This window comes from Nanorana parkeri, unplaced genomic scaffold (genome assembly GCF_000935625.1).
Source record: "Nanorana parkeri isolate BGI_ZX_2015 unplaced genomic scaffold, ASM93562v1 scaffold1291, whole genome shotgun sequence".
Taxonomy (NCBI): domain Eukaryota; kingdom Metazoa; phylum Chordata; class Amphibia; order Anura; family Dicroglossidae; genus Nanorana; species Nanorana parkeri.
The window spans coordinates 185,139-207,727 of NW_017307559.1; the positions used below are offsets into that span (position 1 = coordinate 185,139).

The window sequence follows — 22,589 nt, forward strand, 5'->3', positions numbered from 1 at the left end:
TATATATATATTGTGTGTGTATATATTTTTTTTGTTTTCAGAAAATATTTAATGTTTTGGAGATTTAAAAAAATAGTGGATTTTAAAATGTATGTGAAAAAAATATAAAAATTTGTTTTTTAGCAGATATCACGGTATTTGGTTAATAATTTTTTTTTTTAAATAGGAAAATCCAATCTTATGGATGCCATCAGCTTTGTGCTGGGGGAGAAGACAAGTAACTTGCGTGTGAAAACTCTTCGCGATCTTATTCATGGAGCGCCAGTGGGAAACCCTGCCGCTAACCGCGCCTTTGTCAGCATGGTATATGAAGAAGACAACGCGGTAGAGAAGGTTTTTTCGAGACATATTATTGGTAAGGAGATTTATATTTGCACTTTCGTAGTAGGAGGAGTTTCTAAAATTGCCATCCTAATGGTGAAGCAGAACGTGGGGCGAACCGCTATTGAACGCACATGTTGCAGCGGTTGTCTGTTGCTGGCCCTGACTGACTCCGATACCGGAACTTCCGGTCAGAAGAAAGCGTCTGGTAGTGCCGATGGGGGAACATGGAACCAGCTTCCTGGGCAATCAGGAAGCCAGGCGGCGAGTAATGACCTGCCTTCCGGCTTCCTGGTTGGCCGGGAAGCCTGCTTCCCCGCCAATCAGCATCGAGCCAGCCATACAGCGGGCCCTTTGCTGATTGGACTGCCTGCAAGGACAGAAAGAAGTTAGGCATTAATATTAGGGATGCACCAATAACGGTTTTTCGGTACAGAGTGCCGATATTTATACTTTGGTACTCGCCAATACTGAGTACCAATACCGGTACTTCCGCTAGCATGGAACTGGCTTCCAGAGGCAATCTGGAAGCCGGGTGGCGTGTCATTACCCACCGCCCGGCTTCCTGATTGGCCGGGAAGCCGGCTCGATGCTGATTGGCTGGGAAGCGGGCTTTCCAGCCAATCAGCATAAAGCTGGCTTCCTGGCCAATCAGGAAGCCGGGAGGTGGGTCATTATTTGCTGCCCGGCTTCCTGATTGCCCAGGAAGCCGGGTGGCTCGATGCTGATTGGCTAAGAAGACTGTTTCCCGGCCAATCACAATCGAGCCCGCCAAATAACATGGAGTTGACTTTCCGGGTACTCGGTATTGGTGCATCTCTATTCTGCTGGGTATTATATGATAAAGGTAAATATACACAGTAGGTAATTTTTAAGGAACGGGCACATTTCCACCTGACATTGCTTGTCACCTAAGCACCTACCTCTGAAATGGGAGAGGCACGCGGCAATATACATATGGGCCACATACCTAGAAGTTTGGGTTTTCTAGATTTCTATCATATCTATGCTCCTGCATCAGTCTGCAGTCTGGAGCATACATTGTAGGGTGCCTGTAATGCAGTGTCAACGTTTCCTTTAAATGTTTCCCTATAATGCCAAATAAGATTTGCAGAAAGCCTCGATCACAGTTTTTACCATTTTTTTTTGACCGGATTGTATTCCTTCTCTCAGGCGGATCTTCTGAATATAGAATCAACAGCAAGGTTGTTCAACTGGCAGAGTACAGCGATAATCTGGAGAAGTTGGGGATCTTGATTAAAGCCAGAAACTTCCTGGTGTTTCAGGTACATGGATAACACGCTTTACACTTTACTGTAATCTTGCAGGTTCCCTGTGCGCAGATCCTGCTTGGCTCTCCTGTAGAAACAAATCCAAAAATTCAAAGCTCTTTTCTGGACAGGGGGCAGAATCGGGCCCTGAAATTGGGCTTTAAAGGATAGTTCTCCTTTAGGGAGACGGGAGGACACAAACTAGCGTCCTCCCGTTACCCGAGGCTCAGTATACTGAGACGCCGGAGCGGATCCCGACATGGACGTCGGGATCCGCCCAGCTGATGGGCATAGATCTCTTTAGGATTACAGGAGGACATATACAGTACTAACGTCCTCCTGTGACCCAAAACTCAGCATATAGCAGGGTATTGCCCGCTGTATGCTGACAGCGCAAGGCTGCACTGTGACCGGGACGGATCCTCTGCCAGCTGTAGATGAGTGCGTTTGCCATTTGTTTTGTTCCTCTGCCAGCTGTGCCCCAAGCTGTAATCTTTTATTCCAGCCGTAAGTTCTTACTGTGTAGTATTTTAATAACTGTAAGCCCTCATTCACACTGTAATCGGCCCGCAGGTACAGCAGGTGCTGCGTGCGCGGCCGTATCGGGCGGCTCCCGGGAAGGAAAGTAATATGAAAGCCAATTTTTTTTTTTTTTTTCATTTCCCTTTTAAGGAGACCCTCCTTTGCTGGAGGCTGTTGTTTTTAGTACTTCTTTCCTCATTTTCTAGTGTGTCCCCGCCATGCTCTTCCCTCCTGCCCCCTGCACGGGTGCCACCATCGTTCTAATGGAGGCGGCTGTGTGCGTCCATAGACACACACAGCCCTGTGGCAGGCAACGCCCCTTCCTTCTTTGATGGCAGAAAGAGCCTATGGCTGCACGGAACTGTGGGAATGCAGGGAACTGTGAGTGACAGTCACGGCTCTCTGCAGGGATAGATCGAGAAGTGAGAGAGCGACGGTATGTGTTCGCTCACTTCCTGATCTTCTGAGCTGACCTGTGACAGTCTCATTGTCACACGTCGGCTCAGATTATTAGGCTGAGTGAAAATCACTCCCCTCATAGTTCTCCTTTTAAGCAATACAGCTTGATAGCCATGCCCCTCCCCCAGCACCTCTGTTCAGGAAGGGAGTTCAAGCCACTCGGTGCTCAATTGTTTTGACTGCAGTCAGAGTTCTGCTGTTTTCTGCTTTCCCAGGAGGCCTTGTATGTGAAAGTTTTGATAATTTTAATAAATGCGTACCTGGTTTGGGTTGCATGGTACAGAATATTGTGGCTAATGTTCAGCTTTAAAGGAGAACTATGAGGGGGGGGAGGGGCTTTTCACTCACCTCATAGTTGTAGCCGACCTGTGACAATGAGACTGTCACAGGTCGGCTTAGTAGATCGGGAGGTGAGAGAACACATACCGGCGTTCGCTCACCTCTCGATCCTGTCACGGCTCTTCCGTGACAGGGGAGGGGCTGGATTCCCCTCTCCCCGCTCCGATCATCCAGCGCTGACTGGCGGAACGGACGGGGGAGGGGGCGGGTACAGCTGGCTCTGCCTCTAGATAGGAGGAGCCAGCTGTCACTCACGCAGCTGGGCGGATCTCGACATCGATGTCGGGATCCGCTGCGGCGTCCCGGTATACCGCGAGCTGTAGCTCCCTATATACTGACCTTAGGGTGACGGGAGCACGTTGTTTGTGTCCTCCCGTTACCCTAAGGAGAACTATGGGGAAAAGCCTTAACCTCATAGTTCTCCTTTTTAAATGAAACTTTGCTTTTGTTGCAAAAATCACCCCTTACCTCGGTTATGTACCATGCAAGGATTTTAGAAATCATTTCCGACATTTACTTGGTGCTGATCTGTATATACTGACCCAATTATTTCTCACTTCTTCCTTCCCATGTGCCAAGTGGGAGGGCTGGGAAGCAATTATAAATGTTTGGTGTCCTTTCCTCTTTCATGTCACAGATACATTTTTTTTTTCTTCAATTCTCTTCCTGTAGGGCGCAGTCGAATCCATTGCCATGAAGAATCCCAAGGAGCGTACGGCTTTGTTTGAGGAGATCAGCAGGTCGGGGGAACTGGCAGCAGAATATGATAAGCGCAAGAAGGAGATGGTTAAAGCAGAGGAAGACACGCAGTTCAACTATCACCGCAAGAAAAACATTGCTGCGGAGAGAAAGGAGGCCAAACAGGAGAAGGAAGAGGTCGGTTTTATGCTGATGTGTAAACGTTTGCAGCCAATCCCAGAGCAGCTTCACACGGGGAAATGGTTCACTCTACGTTAGAGGTGCACCGAAAATAGAAATTTAAAAACCGAAAATTAAAAAAATTGTCAGGCTGAAACCGAAAATGTTTTTATTTTAATTTTTTCCCCCAATTTTTACAATATTTTACTTTTATTTTTTATAAGCGTTTTAATTTTTTAATATTTTTATTTTTTTATTTTTTTCCATTACTTTAATGGGCTACAGGGAAATATTAGGGGTCTAAACAGACCCCTGATATTTCCCTTTTTAAAATAGAAAAAGAGATTGAGGACGCAGAGTCCTCCAATCTCTTTGTTATGAATCTCATTCATAACATGAGCACAGAGTGTGTTTACTATAACCACAATCATGAATGAACAGGAAGTGATGTAGATCACTTCCCATTCAGTCATAATTGTGGCTATAGTACACATACCATGTCCTCAATTATCTACAAACACTCAGCGACCGCTGAGTGTTTGCCCTCCTCTCTGACACACGCTGTCACAGGAGGCTGAGCGAGCGGAGCAGGGAGGAGAGCTCGGCCCCCTGTGACAGCGCAGTCTCCGCCCCCACACCTCAATCTGACCACTGAACTATCACATTCTCAATCACTTCCTCCCCACACAGCTCCCTCCTCATGTATCACTGGCCCCTCCCTTTTAGATTGTAAGCCCCCAGAGGCAGGGCCCTCCTTACCGTCTTGAATTGTATTGTGATTGTAATGTCGTCTTTATATTGTAAAGCGCTGCGCACACTGTTGGCGCTCTATAAATCCTGTATAATAATAATCTTTTGTGAATTATTTGATAACCCGGCCATTCTCTTTGTAGGCCGAGCGTTATCAGCGCTTGAAAGACGAAGTGATTCGAGCCCAGATCCAGTTGCAGCTGTTTAAGCTGTACCACAATGAGTGTGAGATTGAGAAGCTGAACAAAGAGCTGGGAACCAAGAACAAGGACATAGACAAGGACAAGAAGCACATGGACAAGATCGAGGAGGAACTGAAGGAGAAGAAGAAAGACCTGGGCAAAATTATGAGAGAGCAGCAGTCTATAGAGAAGGAGATCAAGTAAGTCCTAATAAAGCAGCAGAGGGCAGCGATTCATTTTCCTGCACGCTGGAGTCTCAGGAATTTGTACAATGTGCTGAACGCTGTCAGGTCCTCGCTAAAAAACACGTCCAGAAGAGACCGGGCTTTGACTAGCTGGGCGGAGAATTGTATTTAGCACAAAGAGGTTCAGAAAGGACATACAGACGAGTCATTAAAAGTATAGAAAATTCATATTTTAAAGGAGAACTATGAGGGGGGGGGATGAAAATCACTCCTCCTCATAGTTGGAGCCGACGTGTGACAATGAGACTGTCACAGATCGGCTCAATAGATCGGGAAGTGAGCGAACACATACCGGCGCTCGCTCACTTCTCGATCTATCCCTGCAGAGAGCAGTGACTGTCACTCACAGTTCCCTGCAGGGATTCCCCCCGCTCCGATCCTCCAGCGCTGACTGGGGGAACGGACGGGGGAGGGGGCGGGTACAGCTGGCTCTGCCTCTAGATAGGCAGAGCCAGCTGTCACTCACGCAGCTGGGCGGATCTCAACCGTAAATTCGGGATCCGTCCCGGCTGCGGCGGTCTCAGTATATAGAGAGCTGCGATATACTGAGCTTTGGGTGACGGGAGGACTCTAGTTTGTGTCCTCCCGTTACCCTAAGGAGAACTACGGGGAAAAGCCCTGACCCCATAGTTCTTTAACCAGTCGGAAATCTTGTTTAAAGGAGAACTATGGGGTCAGTGTTTTTCCCCATAGTTCTCCTTAGGGTAACGGGAGGACACAAACTAGAAGCGCCCACAGTACATCAAAGCCAAGGAAAACACTTCTCACAAGATCAAGAAGTTGGAAGCAGCTAAAAAGTCGTGTCAGAATGCCCAGAAGCAATATAAGAAACGTAAGGCAGATATGGATGAGCTGGAGAAGGAGGTGCAAGCTGTGGAGAAGGCCAGACAGGAGTTTGAAGAGAGGATGGAGGAAGAGAGTCAGAGTCAAGGCAGAGACCTTACACTTGAGGAAAACCAGGTACAGCGAACTGTCGTGCGCACGAGACGTCTGCGTCAAATCCCCCCCCCCTCCTGTCCTGTCCCGCTGAGTGTGGAAATACCTGGCTTAGCATAGCTTTAGTTGTTTTTTTTTTCCTCATCTTTCCCTTTTTAGGTGAAGCAATACCACCGCTTAAAAGAAGAAGCCAGCAAGAGGGCCGCCACCCTCGCCCAAGAATTGGAGAAATTCAATCGCGATCAGAAGGCCGATCAAGATCGCCTCGATTTGGAGGAGAGGAAGAAAGTGGAGACTGAGGTATGAATGAAAGCTAGAGGTGCACCGAAATGGAGACGCCAAAACCTGAAATAAAAAAAAAGCCAACCCGAAAATGTTTATTTTAATTCTTTCAAATTTTTAAAATGTTTTATTTGTATTTTTTATAAACTTTTTAATTTTTTTAGATTTATTTTTATTCATTTTTTTTATTAAATATTTTGTTATGTTTTATTTTTAGGGGCTTCGGGGAAATATTGGGGGTCTAAACAGACCCCTGACATTTCCCTTTTTAAAATAGAAAAAGAGATTGAGAACACAGAGTCCTCAGAGACACACGGAGCCCTCAATCTCTTTATGTGCAGCCCCGTGATATCATGATATCAATGAACAGGAATCCTCTATACTGAGTGTTCCTGATCATTCATAGCATGAGGACAGAGTGTGTTTACTATAACCACAATCCATGAATGAACAGGAAGTGATGTAGATGTGATGTAGATCACTTCCCATTCATTCATAATTGAGGATATAGTCAACATGATATGCCCTCAATTATTTACAAACACTCAGTGATCGCTGAGTGTACCCACTCTTCATCCTGACACGCTGTCACAGGAGGCTGAGTGAGCGGTGCGGGAGGAGAGCTCCGCCTCCTGTGACAGCACGGGCTGTTCCGCCCACACACCGCTCTGCCGCACTGTGATAGGCGGCTGAGCGGTGTGGGGAGGAGAGACGGCGGCCGCTCACGGCGATCTCCGGCAGCGGTCGGCCGGCTGTCGCACTTTCTCTCCTCCCCGCTGGACACAAAGCAGCGCCCAGCGGGGAGGACAGAAAGCAGGGGTGCCCCGATGTATCGGCACTTTCGGCATTTAGTGCCATTTTCGGCCGATATATCGGTGCATCCCTAATGCAAGCCATTTTACCACAGCTTGGATCTAGATATAATGAAGCTGTAATGAACCAGCATATTGACAGTTGTTTTTATCTATTCATCTTTCAGGCGAAAATCAAACAGAAATTGCGTGAAATAGAAGAAAACCAAAAAAGAATCGAAAAATTGGAGGAATATATTGCTACCAGCAAGTATGGGGCATCTGCATTTTATTTTCTTGCGTGAACTTTTCTGTGCCATGTGCTCTCTGTTACCCTCTTAGCGAGAAAACTTGTTAGAGACTTTGTCGCTTTGCCCATGTATACATTCACACTCATGCTACATTGTGTGGCGCCATGATGTCATCCCCCTGTCTAAGCTTACACTGCAGCTTGGATGGGCATTATGCCAGGGGGTGCATGGCTGGCTATGTGTGCAAACACTGTCACTTTGCCCATTTAGAACAAAGTGACAGTGCCCTTAAAAAGCCCCCTCACCCCCCAGGCATGTATGTCCTTACTGTTGTATATATTAATTAAAGGAGAACTGTGAGGTGAGTGATTTCCACTCTTAGTTAGAGCTAACCTGTGACAAAAGAAGCTGTCACAGGTCGGCTCTATTGATCGGAAAGTGAGCAGAAACATGCCGATCCGCTCACTTCCCGAACGTCTCCCTGCAGTGCGCGGTGACTGTCACGGCTCCCCACAGGGGTCTCCCCCCCCCCTCTCCGATCCTCCAGCTCTGAGTGGAGGAACGGGAGGGGGCGGGCACAGCTGGCTCTGCCTCTAGATAGGCAGAGCCAGCTGTCACTCATGCAGCTGGGTGGATCTTGACAGTATTTTTGGGATCCGTCCCGGCTGCGGCGGTCTCAGTATATTGCGATCAATAGCCTGCTATAGACTGAGCTTTGGGTCACGGGAGGAGGTTGGTATATGTCCTCCTGTGACCCTCTAGAGAACTATGGGGAAAAACACTTACCCCATAGTTCTCTTTTAAGAAATGCACTGATACTAGTATCGGTGCCGATGCAGAGTACTCTTACTCTCCCAAATGCTCTGATTTCTTCCCCTATAGCGGACCTTACGGTCAGAGGGAGATCTCCTCTGACCGGGAGTGCCACGAGGAAACATGGAGCCGGCTTCCGGGCCAATCAGCATGGAGCCGGCTTCCCGGCCAATCAGGAAGCCGGGCGGTGGGTAATGACACGCCACCCGGCTTCCAGATTGCCTCTGGAAGCCAGTCCCATGCTAGCGGAAGTACCGGTATTGGTACTCAGTATTGGTGATAACGAAAAACCATTATTGGTGCATCCCTAATATTAATGCCTAACTTTTTTTTTTTTTCTGTCCTTGCAGGCAGTCCTTGGAAGAGCAGAAGAACCTTGAAGAGACATTGACCGAGGATGTGGAAATGGCTAAGAGGAGAATTGATGAGATCAACAAGGAGTTAAACCAAGTGATGGAGCAGTTGGGAGACGCCAGGATTGATCGCCAAGAGAGCAGCCGGCAGCAACGCAAAGCTGAAATCATGGAGAGCATTAAGAGGCTGTATCCTGGTTCTGTGGTATGGGCATTTTGTTTTGTGCTTCATAGAGAGCGTTTCCTACTGATTTTGGTTTTGGAATGTCTTAGGCAGAGGTTGCCAGACTCCAGCCCTCCAGCTGTGGGTGAAACTACAAACTCATGAAGCATCTCTCTCCCGGAGTCGTGGCTGTGAGAATCTTGCAATGCCTCATGGGGATTTGTAGTTCCACCCACAGCTGAAGGGCCGGAGTTTGGCTACCCCTGATGTTAGGGGACAACTTTTAGTAACCTTGTCCTGTTCCCATCCTACATACCAAAGTACTTTGCCTCATCCCTGCTTCCGTACCCTTTACTTTGTGGGCCTGCCTGGAGCCGCACAGCCTTTAGAGCACACGTGTCAAACTCAATGCCGAGGGGCCGAATCCGGCCCACCCGGCTTTTTCCTAGACTTCTACTTTCAGATCTAGGTATTAAGTTGTTACTAAAACCAGTGATAATGGAATGCAGAGGCAATTATGATGAAGATTAGATACATTTATATAGTCTTACAGATACCTTTTGAGGGCAACCATAATGTTGATGCGGCCCACCATTACATTGAGTCTGACACCCCTGGTTTAGAGTAAGGTCCTGGACCAGTTATGTGAATGAATAGGCCAAGAAATCCGCATGTAGAACAGGAGCTGGCTGTGTAGCCTGGACTTTTTTTTTCACTAAAACTGAAGTTGTCCTTTAAAGATTATTATGTGCACTTTCATTACTTTTGTCCCTGCACTCATCAAAAAAGTCAACTGCCAGGGATACCTAGTTTGGTGATAACCAGAAGTTTGGGAATACCGGGCCCTCAAGTCTGAAAGCAGTGTGTTAAAGGAGAACTATGGGGTCAGTGGTTTTCCCTATAGTTCTCCTTAGGGTCACGGGAGGACACAAACTAGCGTCCTCCCGTCACCCAAAGCTCAGTATATAGGGAGCTACAGCTCGCGGTATACTGAGACGCCGCGGCCGGGACGGATCCCGACATTACTGTCTGGATCCACCCAGCTGCGTGATTATCTGCCTATCTAAAGGCAGAGCCAGCTGTACCCAAACACCCCCCCGTCCATTCGTCCAGTCAGCGCTGCAGGATCGGACAGGGGAGGGGGGGGGGAATCCCTGCAGGGAACAGTGAGTAACAGTTACGGCTCTCTGCAGGGATATGATCGAGAAGTGACTGAGCCCTGGTATGTGTTCGCTCACTCCCCGATCTATTGAGCCGTGTGACAGTTTCATTGTCGCACGTCGGCTGGAGCTATGAGGCTGGGTGAAAATCAGTCACCTCATAGTTCTCCTTGAACATCATCTTTTGTAGCCACCTCTAATGCTGGCGGTGAGCAGCTGGTGCAGGAAGAGAGGATGCAAACACACTGCTCCCAGGCTGAAGACCCCTGTGATAACACATGCTTATCAGCCAAATGGGTACCTCTCCGTACATTATTGCAGAGGGATGAGCTCCTTCATTGTCTAGTTACCAGGGGGCATGCTGGTGACCAAGCTGCTTGCTAAACTGAAGTCAAAGTAGTAACGAGCCCTGCTATGCTTTGACAGGGGTGCCCAGATCACAAAACTGGCTAACCAGAGTTTCAGATATTGCGGCAGGTAGCAAAGTTTACTGGGAGTTCAGCTTAAAACTATATAGTCCTCGCTATGATACCATCAGGCTTTCCGGGTAGCCACCTTTTGATATTAGGTGACAGGACAGTAACCTGTGACAGTCACTGAAGCCGGTTAATGCTCACGGATGCAAGCGTCTCTCTGATCTACTTGAGAACCTATTCGTGAACTTGGCATTCGACGCCACGATCCAGTACGAAGATATAATACTGTTATGTACATGAGTGTAATATGAATACTACGCCATATGCCATGTTTTGTAACACTATTTTGTCTTAACCTCAATACAAAAAAAAAAACGACATAGTCCTGAGCCGTGCGGTCTGCAGCTAAATCACACCGGGCAAATTAAGCTTCCCAATGGTCACTGGACAGCATTTGGTATTTGTAGAACTGGTTACACACTCATTCTAAAACGTGTAAACCCTGAAAATCCGATTCTTCTCTTTGCTACAGTATGGGCGTCTGATTGACCTCTGCCAGCCCACTCAGAAGAAATACCAGATTGCAGTCACCAAGGTGCTTGGCAAAAACATGGACGCCATCATTGTTGATTCGGAGAAGACTGGCAGAGACTGCATCCAGTATATTAAAGAGCAGCGAGGAGAGCCAGAAACCTTCCTTCCTCTGGATTACTTGGAGGTATTTCTTTCATTCTTTTGACATTGTTATGGGAATTTACTATGGATGACTTTCATACGCTGGGTTTGAATGGTTCAGTTGCATATTTCACCTGTAGTGCTCCACACCTATATGCTAATACAAGAATAGAATGTAGGTTCTGGCAACTTAATATGCCTTAACAATTTTACCGATTTGATTTCTTTCTCCTGTTTAGGTAAAACCCACTGATGAGAAGCTGCGTGAGCTAAAAGGAGCAAAGCTGGTGATTGATGTCATCCGCTACGAGCCGCCACACATCAAGAAGGCTCTGCAGTATGCCTGCGGTAATGCCCTGGTGTGTGATAATGTTGAAGATGCTCGTCGGATAGCCTTTGGAGGACATCAGAGGCACAAAGTACGTAGCCAATGAGATCATTAGAATGCTAAACTGTTATAGTGTGTCCTTGTACAGCCAAGCTGGAAGTGTCATGGTGTAATTTTTCACTCATCCTCATAATCTGAACCGACCTGTGACAATGAGACTGTCACAGGTCGGCTCAGTAGATCGGGAAGTGAGCGAACACATATATACCGTCGCTCGCTCACTTCTCGATCTATCCGTGCAGAGAACCGTGACGGGAGGGACTGGATTCTCCCCCCCCCCACCCCCCCTATCCGATCCTCCAGCGCTGACTGGCGAAACGGACGGGGGAGGGGGCGGGTACAGCTGGCTCTGCCTCTAGATAGGCGGAGCCAGCTGTCAGTCATGCAGCTGGGTGGATCCAGACAGCAATGTCGGGATCCGTTTCACCTGCGGCGTCTCAGTATACCGCGAGCTGTAGCTCCCTATATACTGATCTTTGGATGACGGGAGGACGCTAGTTTGTGTCCTCCCGTGACCCTTAGGAGAACTATGGGGGAAAGCCCTGACGACATAGTTCTCAAGTTCCGGTCTACTTTAACTTATTCATATATTATCAGAAGCTATTTGGAGTATTTTTAAAATCTGCAGCTTTCATTAAAATAATACCAGGATATCCTGCCATGAAGGTCCTTCTTGAGACACTTCTTGTTCTAAGCCGACAACCCTCGGTCCTTATTTGCGTTTGTCACCTTGTCATGTGTGCTTTCAGTGGAGACTACAAGTGGCTGTTCTGACACACCTGCAGACACGATCCACTGTTGTCACCAACAGGAAACCCAGACCATGAAATCTCTCTGCAGACATTGCTGGAGCGCATGTAGACAGGAAGTGGCTGCATAGAAGCTGCTGGAGATCAACTCAAATGTAAAGGATGAGAAAAGTTGCATTGCGTCAGTGCGGTGCTTTAGCAAATATGTCATGCTGAGTATGAGTTTGGGGGACGTGGCTGCTGTGGTTCACTTGTGAAGGACGTCGGGGATGTGGAGAGTTGCATGGGCGGATCTTTTCAAGCTTCCTGCAATCCTTATGGTCATTTGGTCTGGACTGACAGGTTCTTGGAATACGAACAACCCTGACAAATTGATCCAAGTACAGCTTAACTACAACTAGGATAAGCACAGGCGACCCTGCATCCTCATCTGCCCTTGGAGTCCTTCAACTGATTAGCCCCGGGGGTCCCCAGGACAATTCTGGTTATTTCGGTGGATTACTATCCCCGTTTCCACTCGACACAGGGCACTCTGCCCATATCCAATGACCTCCAGTGGTTGATTAGTCCATGATCCCCTGATGAAGCAATGTGTGAAATGCGTTGGGACTGGACCTACTGATCTCCCACTGAATACATACACTGAGTATTTTATGAAGGATAATTGGATACAAGAGGGTATAAGATGTTTTATGGGCCTATGCTCCTGTTCAAAATGAATTTGTTTAGTGCAAAGAAACTGTATACATGTTTTTACTCATATGTAAAATAAATATATTTTTTTATACAAACTATTAATGCTGTAGAGGTATACCTCTCATGAGCCCCTGCGTTCTCTCTATTGTTGCTAATGCCTATTACCTAAGGGGGAGAGGTTTCACCAGGGGGCCGCTGTGCTAGCAACTCACAATTGTGTTGTTGGAGTATGAGTTTACATCGACATTCTAAGCAGAATTCTGAACTCTGAACTGACTTGCAATGATATCGTTTTCTAACAACTCCTCATTTTCTTCTTCTGGCAGACTGTTGCTTTGGATGGCACTCTGTTCCAGAAGTCTGGTGTGATCTCTGGTGGTGCCAGTGACTTGAAAGCCAAAGCCAGGCGATGGGATGAAAAAGCAGTGGATAAACTCAAAGAAAAGAAGGAAAAATTAACGGAAGAGCTAAAGGTGAGCTGTGCGTGTGATATGTAAATGATCGGCTGCGGTTGAGTGATGTCAGTTGCTTGCAGTGGAGGGGGCTAAGGGCCTGTTCACATGAGTTTCAGGTCCTGATCAGGTCCGGATCTGCAGACGCGGTGCTAATGATGCAGTGCGTTTTGGCCGCGTTTTTGATGCGTTCCAGTAAAAAAAAAAAAAAAATTGAGTGGGGCTGTTAGTATGTTAGCTGCAGTGCGTTTTTGACGCGTTTGCGTTTCCTGACCGTACAAAATGTGACATGCAGTATTTTTCTGTCGTAAGCTGAACGAACTGCGCATGTGAGAACTGTAGCCCATAAAACACATAGGGATACATTGGGATGCATTTTGAGTGCAGGAGCGTACGGATCAGGTCAGCACACAAAACGGACGTCATAGTTACATAGTATTTGAGGTTGAATAAAGACATTAGTCCATCAAGTAGAACAGGCATGAGAGCGCGCGCGTGTGTGTGTGTGTGTGACTGTCACTACTGGCATGTTCTGCCTTCTGAGACCCCCGGGATACATGGGCATCATCAATGTTTGTGCATTTCCACTTTTGCAGGCAAATTGGGAAAACACGTACTTTATATTTGTCGTTTTGCCATTCACACAGCATGACTTTACATGCAATAAAGGAAAAACCAGTACTGAGACTTCCTACTTGGCTCTCCCCATCCGTATAATGTTTGAGGGTGGTGGTGAGTTGTTTACCATAATGAACCCTGTCATGTGCTGTCAGATCTCATTATCAGTTGTGAACTAGATGTGCACACTGTCCAACTAAAAGGTTAAAGATATCAAGGCTTGGGTTATGCATTATATGAATAGATCACAACAGGTAATATAATATAACAAAGTTTAATGAATTTCAACACTATACTTCTAAAGACACCTATAACACGACATTTAAAAACAGTTAAAAAGCGCTTCCCCGGAATCACCTGTGTATAATGATACGGGTACTGAACATTTGAATCTCCTGCGGGGCAGGAAGTCTCTGATTGAGATAAAGATATATCCACAGTAGAAAAAACGGAGTTGTACTCACATTATATGTAACCGGTAAAAAGATAATCCTGGTTAGATCCCACAACGATACATGCGTGTAGTTGTTTTTGGAAGGAATGTGTCCTTATGTAGCAGTTTCACTCCATATGATCTATTTCATTGATGAATCTGAAGTTCCATAGGTGCTTATCTCCCCATTCGATTGGACTCACACCACTGCACGAAATAAGGGTATCAACCCCAGCCCCGGCATCGGGGGGGGAAACGCGTCAGGATAGCGTGTGTTTCAGCTTCCCAAGACACCTTCTATTGACCTTTTACACGTTCGGGTGAGAACGAAAGCAAAGAACCTCTACAGCCTCCGAAGGAAATAGACCCATCAAACCCGGTGCGGATATTGCCGATCACGGCGGCAGCGGTTCCGGTCTACCACAGCTAAACCCGAGAGACCGGAGCGAGTCACTGTCTATTTCAGCCGAGGCACTAAACCAGGAGACGTAGGCGAGTTAAAGCCAGTGTGTTTTACACGCAGCTTCCGTCTCGTGCCGTGTCACTGGGTACACCGCTGTGGAGACCCCACCACACTCCACTCTACAGTGCGGCCGCTCAGGTTGGGAACCCGTGTTGGAGGCTCCTGTTCTGGGGTTGATACCCTTATTTCGTGCAGTGGTGTGAGTCCAATCGAATGGGGAGATAAGCACCTATGGAACTTCAGATTCATCAATGAAATAGATCATATGCAGTGAAACTGCTACATAAGGACACATTCCTTCCAAAAACCACTACACGCATGTATCGTTGTGGGATCTAACCAGGATTATCTTTTTACCGGTTACATATAATGTGAGTACAACTCCGTTTTTTCTACTGTGGATATATCTTTATCTCACTCACATCAGAGACTTCCTGCCCCGCAGGAGATTCAAATGTTCAGTACCCGTATCATTATACACAGGTGATTCCAGGGAAGCGCTTTTTAACTGTTTTTAAATGTCGTGTTATAGGTGTCTTTAGAAGTATAGTGTTGAAATTCATTAAACTTTGTTATATTATATTACCTGTTGTGATCTATTCATCAGATCATTTCCATTTTTTAGGGATTTCTGTTTAGGGGGGACTGTATCTTTTTTGAACAAATGCATTGAAACCCTAGAATTTGGTCATTACTATATATTGTTACTCAGCGTGAAGCTCCTGTATGTGCCCCCTTTTTTTGGGTTATGCATTATATGTTGCAGTGGTGGAACAATCACCATAGCGACCCAGGCGGCCGCTATGGGGTCCCGGCCAGGGCATCCCCCTGACGCGGTGCGGGCCACCAGGGTCGCTATGGCATCTCAGGCTGCTGGCTGTCGCTGGCGGCTGTGAGGAGGAACACGCCGCTGTTCAGATCATTGACAACCTGCAGCGGCGCGTTCCTCCTCACAGCTGCTGCTGCTGAGGCAGTGACAGCCAGCAGCTGCGGGGGGACGCCATGCGCACTAGCTCCATCTGCTGTACATTTACTGGCAGTCATGTGACGTGCCCAGTCAGAGAGCTCGACAAGTCGGAGTTTTCGATAGAACACCGGCGTCGCAGCGAAAGAGGAGGTGGGGTCCGGCAATGGAGGAAGCAGGGCCCAGCGACGGAGGAGGCAGAGAGCGATCGGGGCTGACAGGTTTGACCAGCCCACCTGAGACCCTGCAGAGCCCACCATAGAGAGTCTATGGTGGGCTCTGCAGGGTCTCTCTCAGGTGGGTTGTTTGGGATATCAGGTGGGCGTAACTAGAAATCACAGGGCCCCATACAAAATGTTGCAATAGGGCCCTGTGATTTCTAGTTACGCCCCTGGTATGTTGCATGCACTTTTGGTCCGATCTGTCCCTAAAGAAGCACATTGCAAGTTATTCTGAACAATACAAGCTGCCTAATAGACTCCAGTGTATAATCCTGCTCCAAAGAAGCAGCTAGAGGTCAGAAATATAAGTAGGCTGTGTGAATGAGAAAACATGACAAACATATGTTGGGGGTTCTTAAATTTGGTTGCAAAGGTGGAAATACACTTTAATATAAGAATGAAATTCGCTTGTATGTGTGCAGTGAACTAGTTCACATACCTAACACGGTGAGCAATTTTTTTTTTTTCCCCTTCTCTCTAGGAGCAAATGAAAGCCAAGCGTAAGGAGGCCGAGCTAAGACAAGTCCAGTCTCAAGCTCACGGTCTGCAGATGAGACTTAAATATTCGCAGAGTGATCTGGAGCAGACCAAAACCCGACACTTGGCAATGAACATGCAGGTAATACCAGTCACTCTCCTCTGGAGTTTTAAAGGCCATCTCCACCTTTCAGAAAGAGAAGACAGTGGCCCAGCAGATGTAAAAATATTACAGGAGAACTATGGGGTCAGGGCTTTTCCCCATAGTTCTCCTCAGGGTAACGGGAGGACACAAACTAGCGCCCTCCCATCACCCTAAACTCAGTATATAGGGAACTACAGCTCGCGGTATACTGAGACGCTGGAGCGGATCCCGACATCGATGTCGAGATCCGCCCAGCTGCGTGAGTGACAGCTGGCTCTGCCTATCTAGAGGCTGTACCCGCCCCGTCCGTTCCGCCAGTCAGCGCTGGCGTATCGGAGCGGGGGGAATCCAGCCCCTCCCCTGTCACGGCAGAGAGCCGTGACAGGATCGAGAAGTGAGCGAACACCGGTATGTGTTCGCTCACCTCCCGATCTACTGAGCCGTCCTGTGGTGACAGTCTCATTGTCACACGTCGGCTAGAACTATGAGGAGTGAAAAGCACCCCCCCTCATAGTTCTCCTTTAAAGCAGCTCTGTTGCAATGCTAGCTTGCTGTTCATTGTTGGCTCCTGCAGACTTGCCGCTCTGCAGGTCCTCTTCCCGGTTAAACAATGCCCAGTGTTGTTCAACCCATTATCTGTGAGCCCAGGCTATCATTGATGCACCCCTGTGGGCACATCACGCCAACCTGGGCTCGTTGTACTCCTGGACAGCATGGTGCTCACACCTCATTATGTGAGCACCACGCTGTCCATGAGTAAGGATCGCCAAAGAAAAGGAAGGACCAGTGACTGGCCAGAAGCTTAAACTGTTTGTTGTAATCAAACAAATGTACTTTTCATTGTTGGGTTGAGGATACAAGCTTTGCGTTTTCTTACCCAGGAAAAATCCAAGCTGGAAAGTGAGCTGGCCAACTTCAACCCACGGATCAATGACATTAAAAAGATCATTCAGAGCCGCGACAAGGAGATGAAGGACTTGAAGGAGAAGATGAATCTGGTGAGTAATAAAATCAAATATCTGCTTTTGTGTTTTCAGACCTAGTAGGTATCAAACCACCTTGTATAGTCCCAAGATGTCCAAGCACCCGCACACCGATGACGTCGCTCCATAAGGACCACTTTATTAGGCTTCAAGACATGGTGCACAGTCCCAGCTCTGATCCACTCTCTCATCCCTCGTATGTTGTAGACTCGCTCAGTGTTCTTGGCCATTAGATTTCTCTTCTGAACTGTTACTAGTTCATCTTGGCACATGCATTGCTCACATCCATTTTTGTAAAGTTTGGGGGGCTTTGGTGTCGCTCTACAGGGAAGTTCCGCATTTTGACATTTCCCACTAAAATACATAGTTACATAGTATTTGAGGTTGAATAAAGACATTAGTCCATCAAGTCCAACCTATTAGGATCTCATTCTTAGGAGTACTACTTGTACCCCCGTATATATTACCTGTACCCCCGTATGTTACCTGTACCCCTGTATATTACCCGTACCCCTGTATATTACGGTCCCTTAGGAAATCGTCCAAAAGTTTCTTGAACAATTCCACATTCTTTGCTGAGATCGCCGCCTGTGGCAGTGAGTTCCAGACCCTAACTGATCTTACTGTGAAGAACCCCCTTCGCCCCTTGTGCTGGAATTTTTTTTCCACCAATTTTAGGTGGTGGCCTCTAGTTTTTGTAATGGAGTTAATTTTAAACAGTTTATCGCTAATGTTGCCGTCACCATTGAACATTTTGTACATGGAGATCATATCCCCCCTTAATCTCCTCACCTCCAATGTGAACATGTTTAAATTTAGTAGCCTTGTCTCGTAGCTCTGGTCCTCCATACCCCTAATTAGTTTGGTTGCCCTCCGCTGGACTTTTTCCAGCTCGAGGACATCTTTTCTTAGTACTGGTGACCAGAACTGGACCGCGTACTCCAGATGAGGTCGAACCAATGATCTATATAGAGGCAAATTATAGACTTGTCCCTGCAATACATCCCCTTTTTAATACAGGACAAGACCCTACTAGCTTTGGTTTATGGTTTATTTTTAACATATTTTCCGGGGTAAAATGGAACTCCAGCTTTGTTTCTTCCTCCCTCCTCCCCCCCTATGAAGAAACAAAAATGTTCTTCCTACCTTCTCCATCCTCCAGCACTGTCCTAGAGTCTTGTGTCAGTCCAGCACAGGCAGTCCTCTACAGGGCAGAACGACAGTCATGTCATTCTGCCCATTTCATTTGATCCTGGCCTGTCATTTACATGCTCCCCTATAGGGCACATCAGCTGTGCTCCCAGTACTCCAATACTGAGCAGCGCTCACACATTATCACAAGAGTGCCACTCAGTCCTGAATGAATGCCTGCCCCCTACTGCCACCCGAAGAAGAGGGGAAAGTCCTGGTAAACTCCCAGTGAAAGGGCTACAGGTAAAAAGGAAGGTTATGGAATTTAGGGAGAGAAGTGCACTGGGGGGAGGAAGCTAGGTGCAGGGTACCTTACATTGGAGTTCCACTTTAAGCCTCTCAGTACTGACGGGCTTCGGGTCTAAAATGTAGAAACCAAATTGTTGCCTGCAAATACCCTTTTTGACATTTTTTTTTTTTGCAGCTTGGGTTCCCTGAGTCTGTGGCTGCTGTAATCGGCAAACTTTGACGCTATATAGCAAAATGTTGGTGGTCTCCGGGCCCCTCTGATGCCGTGCAGGCTGGGCCGTCATTGAAGTGGCACGGAGGCTCCGGGGCTGCCTCTCACTGACTCAAGCAGCGGCTGTCACAAGGAATGCACGGCTCTCAGTACAGTGCGGGCTCTGCAGGAGGCGTGGGCATCTCGTCAGTACCCGGACTGGCACGGGGGTGGTTGGGGGCAGTGCTGAAGCTAGGGGGGGCATGTGCGCTGCTGGCAGGGCCAGTGGCAGGTTCGATATGGGGGGGGAAACAATTAATATTGCCGGGGCGGGCGGCACCGCTACCTCCCTCCACCAGCACTGCAACTCCTGCAGGCACACCCGAACCTATATGTGTGTGTGTATGTATATATAGATATAGTCTTATATTTTTTGTTTCCTCTTATATAAATATATTCGTGTGTGTACACACACACACGCACTTATGTGTATATAACGCTTTCCCTTTGAGATTCGGAATTGGAACTCATTGAAAATATACTGTAGTTATTTATTATAATTGAAACCAGTTTTCTTTTTGTATCTGCGGTTCCATTTATTAAGTTAATTTCAGGTCATAAAATCCACCTGGTAATCCTGACAAAGTTTTAGATTTTATTGATTTGTAACGAAACCCGTGTGTTCCTAGGTGGAAGACGAGGTGTTTAAGGAGTTCTGCGAGGAGATTGGTGTCCGTAACATCCGAGAGTTCGAAGAGGAGAAGGTCAAGAGACAGAACGAGATTGCAAAGAAGAGGTATGTTCTTTTGGTGACGGGGGTTATACATGGAGCATTTTCTTCATTTATTTTTTATAATAAGTATTTTTATTTTTTACTTTTAGGGGCTTCAGGGAAATATTAAGCATCTAAACAGACCCCTGATATTTCCCTTTTTAAAATAGAGATTGAGAACACAAAGACCTCAATCTCTTCTGCAGCCCCTGTTATCAATGAACAGGAATCCTCTATACTGAGTGTTCCTGATCATTCATAACATGAGGACAGAGTGTGTTTACTATAACCACAATCATGAATGAACAGGAAGTGATGTAGATGTGATGTAGATCACTTCCCATTCATTCATCACTGAGGTTATAGTAACCATACCATATCAATTATCTACAAATACTCAGCGATCACCGACTGCTTGTACCCGCTCTCCATCCTGACACGCTGTCACAGGAGGCTGGGCAAGCGGAGAGGAGAGCTTAGCCTCCTGTTACAGCGCTGGCTGCCTCCGGCCACACCGCTCTGCCGATCTGTGACAGGAGGCTGAGCGGTGAGGGGAGGAGAGACGCCGGCCGCTCACAGCACTCTCCTCCTGCAGCGCTCGGCCGCCTGTGACACTTTCTCTCCTCCCTGCTGGGACACAGAGCAGCGCCCAGCGGGGAGGAAAGAATTCACGATTGCGCCACTATAGGGGCAGAAAAATGGCACTTTCGGCATTTAGCCTAAAGTGCCTTTTTCGGCGGCCGATATATCGGCGCATCCCTAATTGTAACATATATACCTTTTCCCTACCTACAGGTTGGAGTTTGAGAACCAAAAGACCCGTCTGGGTATCCAACTTGATTATGAGAAGAACCAGCTGAAAGAGGACCAAGGGAAAGTTCAGCAGTGGGAGCAGTCTGTGAAGAAAGATGAAAATGAAATAGAAAAACTTAAAAAGGTGACTATATAAGATTCTGTATTTGTTGTAAATTTGACAGGAGGTCTGAGGTATTGAAAACGTTGACAACTTTTTCAATCGTCGATTTATAATCGACTTGGTCGATTAGTTGTTGCAGCCCTAGTTTAAATGGATGCCATGTACAGTATGTAAAATGTATTGTGGATTGTTGGCCCTATACAAATGCCTGTAGTAATAGTACCTTCAGATGGGATATAGTCCTAAGCCCCATGTATGTTCCTCGTTGGCATGCAGATTACGCAGGACTTGCCTTCTTACTCCCATGGGTGAATGGAGCGGTTGGGAAAGATGGGTAAATATAAGCAGCTGCGGGTGGGCTTCCATTAAAGTGAACCTGTTGCTTTTACCTGCAACGGCAAAGCTTGCGTTTTTTATTTGACCCCTTTTTGCATTTGTTTGCTGATCTTCGTGAGTACTATGAACCTGTAAGCGCTCATCCTTTAGCACCTCCAGGTTCAGGGCTGTAAAACCCCAGCAGCCTGTGCTCAATCAGCTTTAGCAGAGGCGGTCTTTCATATTTTACCAAGTTTGGTATTCTGTTTTGCATGCACCAAAATTAATTTTCACTGAAATTATAGATTTGATAAACAGAAGCCCAAATATCATGCGACCTAAAAAAATTCAACTGCCACCATTTAATTTTACAGGGTCTCCTTTTTTTTTTTATTTTTTTATTTTTTTTTTTATTATAGATTTTTGTTTTGGGGGTTTTCGGTAATCTTCCAGACTAAAATATAAATTTATTTTTTTAATCAAATTCATTTTTTATTGATTTTTTCAATAGTTTTTTTGAAAGCAGGCGAAGTATACAATAATTTGAACATTATGTTACAACACAGTAATTTAAAATAGAGGTGTAGAACATTCAATGTTGCATTTATAACTAGTAATATTTATAGTTTACATCAAGATATGCAACTTCTTATTAACATGTGTGGTCTACTGGAGACTCTAAAATATACATTTTAACATGTGTGCAATAAATGAATTTTGTTGTCTGAAGCCAAAAGGTTAAAACACGAAAGGAGCTGCCTAAGGTTGCCTGAATTGCTTAATATGTGTGTTGATTTCACTGTTTTCGCTTCCAGGAGGAGCAAAGGCACATGAAGATCATAGATGAGACGATGGCGCAGCTGCAAGATCTGAAAAACCAGCACCTGGCCAAGAAGTCGGAGGTCAATGACAAGAACCATCTCATGGAGGAGATCCGCAAGAAGCTAGGGGGTGCCAACAAGTCAGTATCCCTATAACTTAAATAGTTGTAGATAATGGTTTTAAAAGAAGAGTTAAAGGAGAACTATGAGGGGGGAGGGGCTTTTCACTCACCTCATAGTTCTAGCCGACCTGTGACAATGAGACTGTCGCAGGTCGGCTCAGTAGATCGGGAGGTGAGTGAACACATACCGGCGTTCGCTCACCTCTCGATCCTGTCACAGCTCTCTGCCATGACAGGTGAGGGGCTGGATTCCCCCCTCCGATCCTCCAGCGCTGACTGGCGGAACGGACGGGGCAGGGGGCGGGTACAGCTGGCTCTAGATAGGCAGAGCCAGCTGTCAGTCACGCAGCTGGGCGGATCCAGACATAATTGTCGCGACCCGCTTCAGCTGCGGCATCTCAGTATACAGCTCGCGGTATACTGAGCCTAAGGTGAAGGGAGGACGCTGGTTTGTGTCCTCCCGTTACCCTAAGGAGAACTATGGGGAAAAGCCTTAACCCCATAGTTCTCCTTTAACTCTGCAGTTGGTGCCCAGTTGTGAGGAGAGCACCTACAAAAGCCCCCCAATGATACCTACCGTCACATGGGCTCTGCAGCTCTCTCCTCCCCGCTGGAAGCCCACTGCATGCTGAGGCCT

The 22,589-nt window shown here is 46.9% G+C and overlaps 1 protein-coding gene across 1 annotated transcript in view; it reads left to right on the forward strand.

Annotated features, from left to right (window-relative positions):
* SMC1A (structural maintenance of chromosomes 1A) overlaps positions 1–22,589 on the forward strand; it is a 35,296-nt gene that overhangs the window by 2,324 nt on the left and 10,383 nt on the right. The window contains 16 exon segments of the mRNA XM_018569145.1: positions 167–355; positions 1,495–1,607; positions 3,585–3,788; positions 4,664–4,930; positions 5,662–5,907; positions 6,043–6,183; positions 7,145–7,227; positions 8,371–8,578; positions 10,645–10,830; positions 11,027–11,206; positions 12,947–13,093; positions 16,253–16,390; positions 17,275–17,391; positions 19,696–19,802; positions 20,574–20,715; positions 21,825–21,970. Of these exon segments, the coding sequence (XP_018424647.1) occupies positions 167–355; positions 1,495–1,607; positions 3,585–3,788; positions 4,664–4,930; positions 5,662–5,907; positions 6,043–6,183; positions 7,145–7,227; positions 8,371–8,578; positions 10,645–10,830; positions 11,027–11,206; positions 12,947–13,093; positions 16,253–16,390; positions 17,275–17,391; positions 19,696–19,802; positions 20,574–20,715; positions 21,825–21,970 (2,614 nt within the window).